Source organism: Aptenodytes patagonicus, chromosome 22 (genome assembly GCF_965638725.1).
Source record: "Aptenodytes patagonicus chromosome 22, bAptPat1.pri.cur, whole genome shotgun sequence".
Taxonomy (NCBI): Eukaryota; Metazoa; Chordata; class Aves; order Sphenisciformes; family Spheniscidae; genus Aptenodytes; species Aptenodytes patagonicus.
The window spans coordinates 1,451,319-1,463,884 of record NC_134970.1 but is presented as its reverse complement, the minus strand read 5'-3'; the positions used below and the strand labels follow the sequence as shown (position 1 = coordinate 1,463,884).

Here is a 12,566-nt window from a genome sequence, read left to right as displayed (position 1 = left end):
ATTTCTGCCAGAAATCAGTATGACGACCACCCAAGTCATGTTCAGAGAGTGGCATGCTTTCCTACGCTTTGTTTATGGAAGACGGAGAAATTGAGGAAAGGTGTGGGAAGTGATGGGAAGTAGCAGGGAGAGGGTGTGAAAGCTGTGATCTGCTTGTTGTGGGTGAGCCCGGCACTGCGTGGTGCCTTGCTCCTTGACGTGGGTCTGCAGTGAAAGAGCTGCTCCCATTTCGGATGAAACTGAGAAGAGATGCAAACGTGTGAGCTCATGTCAGCCTGTGAGTCGCAGGGTAACCTGGCTCTTGGGCAAACAGAAATGCACGCTCTCCAGGAATGAGCAAATAGCAAGTGAATGACTAGGTGGATGGTGCCATATTAGTGTAACGAAGCCTTAAGCAAACATGGGTAGCATTCGGTTTCCCGGACAGCGAGTCCTCCATCTCTTCCATCCAACTTTCTGGCAAAACTGAGGATAGGGGAGTGAAATCAGCCCTGGGAGGAGACAGAGCCAGAAATAAATGAGACTTCTTTATTCTCTGCTGTCAAAAGAGTTGGACAAATTCCGCTTCCTTGAAATCGATGTAAGTGCTTCTTGCTCCCTGACTGGAGGGCGTTTTGGCAGAATTACTGCTGAGAAAATGGTGAGCTGTCTATAGACAGTCCCGGTCTGCAACTGAACTTGGCTGTGCTGGTTTTCTAATCAAACCTGACACAGGATATCTGTGGGTGCAGGAGATAAATCCCAGGAGAGGCATGTGAAGATCACAGCTGGGACGTATGCTAGGCTTTCATGAGCTGAATGAGTTACTTCTCTGGGAAGGAGCGGGTAGCCGGCACTTTGCAGCTTTGGGCAGACATGGCAACTGTCTGTGTCCTCCTGGCTGCCAGCCATGCTTGAGTTAAGAGCGGTCCCCACTTCCTGCACTCGCTGTGCATCTCCTCTCTTGACCTCAGCTGCCAGCTTCCTTTTTCTGTCATCTACTTTTGTGGCTGCAGCCAGATGCCTCTCGTAGAGACAGCTACTGCAAAGCTTTAATTGGGCCCACCCTCCTCTGCTGCCCTGTGCCTGCTGTAAACGCAGCTCCTGGGAACAAGAACTTGGTACTGCGTGGGGCCGTAGGGGAGAGGTTTGTCTAACAGAGTCAAAGAAAATGTTTCTCCCTCCATTTGCCTTTTGCTCACCCAAAATCCAGCTGAGTGTCTTCACATTTGCCCTCCCCACCCCTTCTTTGTGGCAGGGGAACAGACTAGATCACTCAAGGTCCCTTGGCCCTGTTTCCTCTGATGCTGCACCTACGCTGCATGTAGTATAGACTGAGCAGGCTTTAAAGAAGCTCAGAGACAGCAATCTAGCTGCAGTGCTGTGTAGCTGTGCATTGGCTAATTCACCCTGCTAGGTAGTACAGAGCACCCAGCTGGGGAGGAGAGCGTGCATTTGGGGCTAAAATAGGCTAGCAAAACTACCACATCCAATAGGTAGCCCCTGTGGTTTGTTCACAGTGTGATGCTGCCGCTACATAACGTTGACTCTCCTACAAAAGCATACCTAAATGTATTGAAATCTCAAGGAGACAGAGAGAAAGATGTTACGGGATTTGTTATAGGAGATCTGATAAATGGATCTTCATGGACAATTTGCTCTGCTCGTCTTTAAAGAGTGAATTGCGTATGCAGATCAGAAAGTGTGCAAAATTCTGAATGAGGGACTTAAATTAAGGCAGAGCAGAGAAGATCTGGCTTCTGACCTGGCTGTTGGAGGAAAAAAAAGAATTCAGTGCAGCATTTCTTAATTTTGGATTTAAACAGCCTCAGATGTCCAAAATGTCAGTAGGCAGCCTGGATGTGAGCTATATCATGATGGAGTCTGTTATTGGGATATTTGCAGTGGTGGGCAATGCCTTGGTGATCTGGGCAGTGAAGCTGAACCCAGCTCTTCAGAAGACCACCTTCTTTTACATCGTTTCCCTGGCACTCACTGACATTGCGATGGGGATCCTTGTCATACCGCTGGCTGTCTTGGTGAGCCTGGGAGTCATCATCCATTTCTATTCCTGCCTGTTCATGTGCTGCCTGATGATGGTCTTTTCTCATGCCTCGATCCTGTCTCTCCTGGCCATCGCAGTCGACAGGTACCTGCGAGTGAAACTGCCGACCAGGTGAGTCTGGGCTAAGGTCCCATCTCATCATCTTTTCCCCATTTCTCTCCTCCCTTACATTTTCCTTCTCCCGTATTTGCAGCATCATAGGGCCTCCTGGGTATTGTTGGTTCTCTGAGAGAAACTCACACAAAGGCAGAGGTTCCCAAAGTGTAGGCAATGGAGCACCAGCAGTGTGGGCACTCCTGGAAATTCAGGAATGCCTGAAGATCTTAAGCTACAGAGAGTCAGGGAAGGGTTGCTCATAAATGCATATATGCTTGAAGTCTGGATAAGGTGGTGGTCTTTAGGTTTTCCCCTGGGAGAAACCATACTGCTCTACTGATGCGAATCAAAATAAACCAGTATTTCTGAGGAAAGGGTTTGACCCTGCATCTGTGGGTTCTCATTTAAAAGGGATCGGTGACCGTTTGGGGGTTCCCCTGTAGTTTCAAAATACATTTTAAATATCAGAAGCTGCTAAGGACCAACTGCACAGAACTGTGCTTACCTCGAATAAGGCCAACCTGAAATAAGTGCTTAAAAGCCCAAGTTCCTGAATATTGTAGTTCTTTTTTCTGAAGAATTGCATCTAACATGGCTGATGCTTCCTGCCCACCCAGGTACAGGGCAGCTGTCACGAAGAAAAGGATTTGTGTGATTCTGGGACTCTGCTGGCTTGTGTCCGTGCTGGTGGGGCTGGTCCCCATGCTGGGGTGGAACCAGCACACAGGCAGCTCCAGCTACATCGAGTGTCGCTATTTGGCTGTGATGAGAATGGATTATGTGGTGTATTTCAGCTTCTTTGCCTGGATCGTCCTTCCCTTGCTCATCATGTGTGCCCTCTACACCGAGATTTTCTACAGCATGTGGATAAAACTAAGCCCGAGCTCAGCAAGTCCTCAAGAAGGAGGAAGAGTTTGTGGGAAGGAATACAAAATGGCCAAATATCTTGCCCTCATCCTCTTATTGTTTGCAGTGTCTTGGCTCCCTTTGGGCATCCTGAACTGCATTTCATACTTCTGCCCCTCCTGCGCCATCCCGCAGCCTCTGATGTACCTGGGCATCCTGCTGTCTCATGCCAACTCAGCCATGAACCCTGTCATCTATGCCTTCAAAATACAGAAGTTCAAAGAAACATACACTTTCATTCTGAGGACTTACATCCTGCTCCAGAAGTCGGAGTCAATTATTTCTAGAGCTGAGCACACAGCGGAGCTGGGAGTGAGCACCATCTGAGCTGTGCCCCGCTCGTCAGTCCGTCCGGGCTGGATACAACAACCGAAACACCGTGCGAGCAACAAGAGTGGGGTGAAAATGGCACAGACACTGAGACGTATTTCTCAGAGCATGTATTCTGGAGCAACAACTGCGTGTATATCTCTGTGTTCAGCTACTTAAGCTCTGGGCAACGCGATGCCGAGTTCAGGTTCCTAGCTAGCCCCCAAAACAAAGAAATTCCATTGCATTTCCGAGGCAAAAGGTGTGACGGGTTTGGAACAGAGCGGTAGCTCGACGGGGGAGTGCGGGGGAGAGGGTAGCGTTGCTCGTGCTTGCGGGTGTTTTGCTCTGTTCGTAACAAGCATCGCCGTGCTCTGCTGGCAGGCGGTGGGGGCCGGCAGAGCCCGGGTGCCAGCCGGCAGCTGCCGGGAGGTGGCAGCGGTTCCCCGCGGGTCCGGGTCCCAGCTGGTGCCCTGGCAAGATGCGGGCTCTTCATCACCCTCCCGGGGCACCCATTTCCCAAGCCCCGGCCCTCTCTCTTGGGCTGGCCCAAATATTTCTGCAGCTGCTGGGTGGGCTGGGGCAGGAGCCACCGCTGCAGAAGCCCCGACTGACCATGAAACACAGCGCAAGGCTCTTAGACGCAGCCCGCCAGCGCGGTTGACTCTAGCGGGTTGACAGGAGAGCTGACATTAACCTTTGGCACTACGTTTGCCCTGGCTAGCGGCTCTTCCTTTCAGAGTATTTGCTTTGTCTTTTCAGCTCTATTTAAGGACACTGTTTCTCAAATTGCTGGAGCTACAAAGAAATGCTCTGGCATGCTGCCACAGAACAAACCTCTCTATAAATGCTGAGGTACTATAGGATGTAACAAGAAGCCGGACCCTGGCTGCCAGATTCCTAGTTGCGCAAAAAGCAGCACAGCAAAATGGAGGACCCAGGCCTGGGCGGGGGGCTCAGGGGCCAGCTGCTGGCAGGGGGGTGCTTCACGGTCTGAAAATTCTCTGCCCCGGCTCAATGGGGCAGCAGCACCCGCTTGTGGAAAGGTGCTTTGGAACGGAAGGAAAACGAGCAGCCTTTGTGCAAGGTTTTGTTTGCACCAGCCCATAAACTTTAATAGCATTAGATCACCCCATAGCTTTTTCTTAGAAGGCAGGTGCTTTCCCATGGGAACACCGTCGCTGCCTGAAAGATGCCCACAACGCTGCTGGTCCTACCAGGGCACAGGCTGTTTGGCTTCTTTTTGTCTGTCCTTTTTATCAGCGGTGGACTGGAGATGTGTTCAGAAAAACACCTGTCTTCAGTAAACCCATGTCCGTGTGCCTGCGTAAGCGTGTGACCTGGGACTGAAAACCTGCTGCTGAGCAGAGGCAAGGGGTCTCGCTTCGTACCCAGACTGCGCAGTACACTGAGCCCACGTTTCTCGGGCTGTAGGTCGGGTGAGAAATGTTTCATTGGCTCATTTCATGACCCTCAGGCCAGATCGCACAAGGGGCTGCTGCAGCCGTTACTGCGAGAGGAGGGGACCATCACCTTCCCAACAGGTACATGACTAATCTGTGCTTTTGTTGCCCCAGCTCCCGGTGCTTCTAAGGATAAATAAAAGACCCGAAGGAAAACAGCCCTTTGGGCCCCCATCCCCGCTGATGCAGCCGAGGGCAACACCATCAAACCCAGCTGAGCTGCACCTGCCCTCACTGGGGCTGAATCGGGGCGTTTCCGCCCAGCACCCCCTGTTCCCACCGGGTTCCTGCTGGGGAAGGCACAAGGTGCACTTATTTTCTTCAGATGCTTCCTCCGCCAGGCAGCATCTGTTTCCTGTCCTAAATATGAAAGAACCAGGTTGCCGGGCTGCTGCGACTCCTCTGTCACCAAAGGAGGACGAGCCTGTGCCTTTCCGCTGTCCCTGCCCGGCACCAGCACGGCTTCACCCCCAGCCCAGGGATACCCTGGGGTGCTGTGGGTGCTGCATCCCTCCTTGCGGCCCCGCATCCTCCTTCCGTGGGCACTCAGCTCTTCTCCCACCGCCCTCCTTCAGCCCCAGCATCAGGAAACACTGGACTGGAGGTTTTTACGGCTTGCAAAGTGCTTAAACACTCCCTGCACAGAGGAGCTAAGTGGGGCTGAAGCGTGGGATCAGGGAGTGTTTTGGCGTGGAAACCAGCTCTGCCGTCCCCGTCTCACTATTTATTTACAGGCATCCAACCCCAGATCCTGACCGAAGGGCTCCCTCCTTTACTTCTCTACCAAATCGCTCTCGTATAAGCATGTGTTGTGCTCCCGCCGAGAGGCTTAGGGAAACATATGGCTGAGCTCAGGCAGCAGAGCTCCGTACATCGGTGCTAACAATCCTCTGCTTATTGCTGCTGATGGCTATACTCTGCGTGTGTGCATGTGTATACATATAAATATACGCTGCCATAATATATGATCCTTCTGCTAGTTGTGTCGGTGTGGTTAGAGTATTTGGACGTTTTTGCTGCCACATACAGTAATATTTTTTCATAAAAACAGTTATGATTTGAAGCAGGCCGCCTTGTGCAGGCTGATAAAGCTGGCAGTAGGAGGGACTGAGTAAGAAGGATCAGGCTCGGCTGCACAGGGGTCCAGGATTCATTTTTCCATTCCTCCATGGCATCAGGCGGGCATCAGCCATCGAGCAAAGGCAGAGAGTCTGTCGGACATCTCAGCAGTCTGCTCTGGACAAGTGGGAGGATGATGCTGAGGTAGATGATACGGTCTTCGTCAGCCCCTGGGTTCATGACCATCACGGGGAACTTCAGCACCCACTGATCCACAGCCCTCTCCGGTCACCCAGGGTGGCTCTGTCCGTCCCCGTGGCTGCGTTGCTGTTGAGAGCTCCTGGCTGTAGCTTAGAGCGGCATCCAGAAGTGCTGGTGTGACCCAGCCCGAGGTGGAGGAAAGGACCAGACCCCTCTTTGTTTCCCACCACCTTTTACTCCCAGTCCTGCTGCGTGGCACCCAGCCGGCTCTCCCGTCCTCTGCTTCTGCCTGCCCAGGCTGCAGGCTGGGCTCTTGGAGCTGGGGCTGCCCCTGGAGCGCTCACAGCCCAAGAGAAACTCAGCTGTGGGTTTGCTGCCATATAAAACTACCTGCCTGCGAGTGGGCTGCAGCTGGAATAAGTTTGTGAGCCAGCAATTTAAAGCTTTGGTTTAGATTAGGATTCGAAGGTGTATTTTTAGATCATGTTATTTAGCTGATGCGGCAGTGCCCGCGGAGCTCTGCAGAGAAGGCGGCTCGATGAGGAGCCTGCGCCCGGGGCAGGTCAGGCTGCCAGGGCAGCTCCCATGCGGCAGAGTCCAGCTATGTCGTAGTTTGATGGGGTTAAACAGCATTTCGGATCCTGGTCCCCGAGCACTTGATGGATTTGCCATTTAAAGGCTGTAGTCAGCTCGCTGTTTCTTGGATGGCTCCAGCGAAAGGCTTCCAGCTATTCCCCAAGGATCCTCCTACATCCTGGTGAGATAAGGATCAGGAAGGGAACGGTCTATCTGCAATCTCAGCTGCAGCTCTGAGCACAGATTCCCTTTGCACATTGCGGGTGGAGAGAAGAGATTTTCTAGAAAAAAATTTATTTCTAAGTGACACACAGATGCAGGGAAAAAAAAAAATCCCACAACAATGATCTTATCGTGTGAGTCAACAACAGCAACAGCCGCCTTTGTTCTGGCAGAGCTGTAAAACACTTGCAGTGAGAAAAAGGCAGCCTCCTTGCAGGCAGCCCTCGCCGGGGCTCGGGGCTCCCGGCCGCCCCCCCAGAGCCTGTGCCCGCATGGTGCCGGTGTGCCCTGGCCACAGCCAGGCCTCATCGCTCTGAGGCATCGACATACCACGCTCTCGTTCCTCTTTCCTTACTTTCTGGCAGCTTCTGCTCTTGTGCCAGGAGGTGTGGAGGAGGGTTTTTTCTGCGACTTTAAAATTTAATGTTTACTTTAAAGGGAAAAAAAAAGCAGCAGCTCATAGAACAAGAGGTGGTGAGTGGCGAGTGCTGTCCTGGCTCTTCCCTGCCTTGAAAGGAAGCGAAAGCAAAGCAGAGAGAGGATGTGAATGTGAAGCAGAGTCGCATCTGGTTTAACAGGGAGTGATTGTGGTCTGGTGAATAATGAGCCAGAATGAGAGTCTGGAGCCTGGCGTTGGTGACCAGTGTCATGTCACTGCTCTATGCCTCAGTTTCCCCATCCATGGAAAGAAGAGAGTCAATCTGGTCCTGACAGTGCTCTGTGAGCTGGGAAGGGCTGGACAGGAGCAGCGTCCTTTTGGTTTCCTTCTGAAACTTCCCGTTTGGGCATCATTTTACCTGCCCCCTTGGATATGGGGGTACCGTGATGTTAAAAAAATGCTGTCAGTATTTCTCACAGATGGGAAAACCTGAAGAAAACTCTCCCTCCGGTACGCATACAGCTTTGCTGAAAGACAAAGTTCGCTGCCCTTAAAATCCAGGTTTTGTTCCAAAGATGATTTCAACCACTGTCAAAAGCAAATTGTCAGTGGAAAATCAGATCTGGAAAGCTCTTCTTCCCTTCCACATCCCGTTCCCTGAGCTTGAACTGTGCTGGAAATCGGGGGATTACTCCTGGTGACTCACCCGCAGTGTTCTGGACAGCCAGAAAAGGGTGCAAATGTGCATCTGCTGCTGACTGCTCTCCAGTGCAACAGCAGTGCATAGTCTCAGTCTTGGCTGGTCCTGAATGTTATTTAAAGCAGAGCAGTAAAGCTAGAGAGTGTGTAAAACGCCGGACTTGGTTAGCACAGCGGTGGCCGGAGCCGGCAGATGGTGCTGCGAGACGCGCCGCTGCCCACGGCAGCCGGTGTCCAGCCGTGGACAGCCGTGCAGCAGCGTGGGAACCCCCCAGCCTCTGCTCCCGCTGAGCCCCGGCCCTCTGCATCACTGCTCTGCACTCCTGCACCGCCAGCACCGGCGCGCGTAGCCTACAGCACATGTAGCCCACAGCACGCATGACCGCAGCCCTCCAGGGCAGCCTTCGCCCCGGGGTCTGACAGTGGGAAAGATCAGGGTGGTAATAAACAGTGTTAATGCCACAAGGACCGCAGCAGCGCTGGGATAACCTGCATCACCAGTGTTCTCTCGGTATTTTAATTCCTGGGAGACAGCAATCTGTGGCTTTGCCTGATTTCTCAAGGAGCATGCGTGGCGACCTGGGCGCCTCCAGCAAAGACAGCCCGTCCCTCCTCCCCGCTGTTTGACACTTTGAGTGGGAGCGGAGCAACAGGCATCGCTCCCAGGGCACCGCAGCGGGGATGAGCGCGTGCCGACAACCTGCCGATCGCAGGAAACGTGGCCCCAGACTGTCACTAGGTGAGCCGGGAGGCTGACATGAGATGTTTCCTGCCAAGTGGGTTTGCACGTCTCCCGAGCAGGCTGCCAGCCTTTGCCCCGCTGTGGGGAGAGCTTCGCTCCTTTTAAGTCCAAGGGGCCGGTACAGCTCTTCCACGGCAGCGGTCTCCATGTATGGGGATGGCATCCCTTCCCCGGGAGGGTGCTCGCCGCAGCGGCTGCCCGGGCTGCTCTCTGGGGCACGGCTGGCCGGACACTCTCACTGCCCTGTGCCTGGGCGGGGGGAGATGCTGCTCCAGAAGTGAAACCTGTACTCAGAAAACAGCAAGAACCGTTGCAATGCTTATGCTCCCTATGCGGTTTTGCTCAGCTGGATTATGTGGCTTTGGATTTTAAACCTCCCGAAACCTGGGAGTGAGTGTATCTGTTTGCTCTTCTTGCTCAGCTCGTTAGGGAGCGCAGCGCCTGTGTAGGAGGGAGCCTGGGCTGTCAAACCAGTAAGGCTCGGTGGGTTTGCCCACCAGACAGCAGGGATGCAGCGGCTGCAGCTTTGAAACGGCTCCTGGTTGTCAGCCCCTGGAACTCCCTAAAGTACAAACAGGGCAGGAATGCAGGAATAGGGGCTTGGACAACTGCTATTTTTGTGCATTTCAAAATTAATTGCATTATAATTGGAGTTTTTTACGGTTTTCTTTGGCTGTGGCTATGGAACGGGTGAAGCCGCAGTTGGGCAGAGCAACTGGCACAGGACCCCATTTGATGCTAAATCTGCTCACCCGCACAGCAATGATCTTTCCCAGCCCGTGGGCACGGCGATTCCCCCCGGTTATCCAGCTCGCCCTGCCCAAGGCTGTTCCTTTCTCTCAAAGAACCTGGGGCCGTGAGTGAACTGTATCACACTGTGTTTTTCCCGCTGACCCACTAGTTATGGGCCAAAAGGATTTGGGGGCTGCTGCGAACAGCTGACCCCCATTTGTGCAGTAGCCAGGACCCTTCCATGGTCTTGGCCCTCCTCTCCCTCCCTCATTAACACCAGATGATTTTTGGCGCTGCGACACATCACACAGCAGTGGGCTGGTCCTCGTCCCACCGTGTCACGTCAGGCTGGAGAAGCCAGGCAGAAAGCATAGCGCTGCCTTTGCTGTTCGTGTCGTGCCGTCGTGCCAGCGGCCAAGGACATGTTATGGGAGCTGCCGCTGCCACAGCGCACCTACCCCTGGGTTAGACACCCCTAGCCGCCAGCTATGGAGGGTGTTTGGTCTGGGTTTGGCGAGGCAGGGTGCATGTGTGCATCAGTCCTGCGCTGCCGAAGAGGCTGTGGACACACACCGCATCCCCCTGAACCTGCAGGGCTCTCTCCTTTCTCAGCTGGCACCTCTCCCAGGCCTGGCAAAGCCTGGCTAACACCAGCACCGAAGCATTCACCGCTGTGGCGTGAGCTTCACCTTGTTGTGTGTGTGGGGCAGGTTTGCAGGAGAGCTGCTCCACCGGCACCCAGCACACCCTGACAAACCTGGCAGAAGGGGAGGAAAACTGCAACGGGAGCGAGATGTCCTGATGCTTGTGGCCATCCTGGGTCCCTGTACTGACGTGGCAGAGAGCTGAACAAACCCCATCGTTCCCTTGTGCAGCGGTGATGATTTAGCAAAGGACCAGGCTGGCCACCCCCTTTCCCTGTGGATAGTGCCATCACAACGCTGCTGTCTCCCGCATCCCAGCCAAGGGCTGTCCCTGCCCAGTCTCCTGTAAATCAGAATTTCTCCATGTTCATCTGAGCCTACCTGGCATGGCGATAGCCTGTTTATTTTGCAGAACAAAAAGGACTGAGATGGTTTCTTCTGCTCTTTCAAGTGGTTTTGCAATGCTTGGGAAATGCAGCTTTTTGGAATATTTTGTTCCCAGAGGTGCTTCTCTGACTTGTTGCACAGCGATATAGAGACATCACCCATCAAGCAATAGCAGTTTTGAGCATTCACCTCCCATGTAACATGAGAGGAAACTACCTCTCCATTTCTTTTTAAAAGCCTTTCTGCGTGGCTGTTATCAGGCACCTGGCAGGTGGCAGCAAACATGGGATCCTGCCGGAGCTGGGTGCCTGCCACACTCCTGCCACCGCCGGGGACTCTTCTGCACAGCACAGAACTTTCCGTCCTCGCTCTTCATTAGAGATTGTTTTAAAATCCCATTAAAAAAGCATAAAATAAATCATGGGGAGATAAAAGGGAGGGTTGAGCTGGCAGGAGATCTTTAAAGAGGCACTATTTATACAAATTGTTTAGCTGACGTGAGAGAAACTGTTTTGACGTTTTATAAACTCTTCTGCTGATAATTTTGCATCTAAGTATGGCAAGGCTGGGGGAGGCAGAACGGGGTGAAACACCAGAGCCGAGGGCCTGAGCTCTCTTCCCAGCTCTTATTTTTGACCACCAGCAAATTATTTAACTGCAGCGGACTGCAACTTACAGTAGCCTCTTTCTCTTAAAAGAAAGAGGGAGGAAAGTGCCGTTACTCCGCTGGTGAGCAGCCGCTGGAGGAGACAAGCCGCCCGGCACAGGCAGCACTCACTCACCTTCCCAGCCCCGGGGTAGGGCCGTTGAGGACATGGGGTGTAAACCCCATTTAGCAGCTTCTCCATATCGGTTTGTCTCCAACAAGGGCTGAACGGACACTGCCCGAAATGTGTGGCTCTAACATCAACCACAATAAATACGTGCTTAATATGGGGTCACTGCATTATTCTTAATTTTGAACGTTTAGCTGCATCTCAGCCTACAAATGTCCCGGATTAGGTGAATATTACTGAGGGGTGCACAGGCTGCACCTGGGCTCTAAAAAGCCCTCTGGAAACAAGCTGTATTCATGGTACTTAAACAGAAGTCTGCAAAGCTTTTGCTCACTTTCAAACAACAGATGCCTGCCTTTCTTTTTCCTGAGTGAAAATCCAAAATTCAGACAAATGATTGAAGATGCAGCCTCTTCGATCCACCATCAAGCTGAAGGCATGGCCATTTGTTGTCATTTAAAAGCCCATTAACACGTTCTGAATAGCACTGCTGGCTCCTTTGCCCTGGCTACCTTTCAAGTTAGACAATTATTTTCAGCCTCTCCAAACTCTCTGCGTACTTGACCGGAGTTCACCCTCCCTTCCGCCCTCGCCCGTGCCCGGCGGTGCCGTGGGCTGGATGGGGACAGTCGTCTTCATCCTGGGCGGCTGCAGAGCGAAACGCTTGCGCTGCAGCTTGTGAAGATGAAAGATGCTCATCGTATGCAGAATGTTATTTTTATTATTACTAGTAATAAAGCTGATAATGCCTGGTTTCTGTCCAGGGAAAGGCCTGTGGCAGACAGTGGGGCCTTATGGCTACACAAACACAGGTACAGTAGCAGCAGCGTGAGAAGGGTGCAGAGCTTGGGCTCTCTCCGGGCAGGGACACAAGCTCCTGGGGAGCTCGTGCCACCCTGTGCCTCCTCTGCCTCCTCCGAGCCACATGGCACGCGGGCCCGGATGCTGCTGAAGTCCCCAAGGGGCAGTGATGAGCGGCTGGGGGTTTAATCAAGTCCCTTTACCCCTTTCTCGGCTCTCTCCATCCCCTCTATTGCCCTGGCCGTTCCCCTTACCGAAGTTCCCTCCCGCCATGCAGCTGCAGGGAGCCCGGCGGGATGTCGCCCACCTCAGGAACTGGGGATTCCTGCGTCAGGACCAGCAGGAATTTGGTTGCTGCAAGGGCGAAGGCTGTGGGCTCTGGGTGTGCCTTTGCCTTCCCCTGGGGCTGGCTTCTCACCTGTCGTGTTTTGTGGAAATCTCCTGCCATGGGTGAGTACTCCGGGACAGGGAATATCTTTGTGTAATTGATTTATGAAACATGACTCACTCTCTGACTGGCATTCATGGAC

The 12,566-nt window shown here is 53.0% G+C and overlaps 1 protein-coding gene across 1 annotated transcript; it reads left to right on the top strand.

Moving 5' to 3' along the window:
• The first annotated feature begins 1,820 nt into the window (after positions 1-1,820).
• LOC143170211 (adenosine receptor A3-like) lies at positions 1,821-3,373 on the top strand. The gene is made up of 2 exons (XM_076358305.1): positions 1,821-2,155; positions 2,758-3,373. Exons 1-2 carry the CDS (start codon positions 1,821-1,823, stop codon positions 3,371-3,373), a joined length of 951 nt encoding a protein of 316 aa, XP_076214420.1.
• Positions 3,374-12,566: the final 9,193 nt, after the last annotated feature.

Bases quoted from the DNA above. Each gene is read 5' to 3' on its own strand.
- LOC143170211 (XM_076358305.1), top strand. From the start codon at position 1,821: ATGTCAGTAGGCAGCCTGGATGTGAGCTATATCATGATGGAGTCTGTT. The intron at 2,156-2,757 runs GTGAGTCTGGGC...CTGCCCACCCAG, and splicing joins CGAGTGAAACTGCCGACCAG to GTACAGGGCAGCTGTCACGA.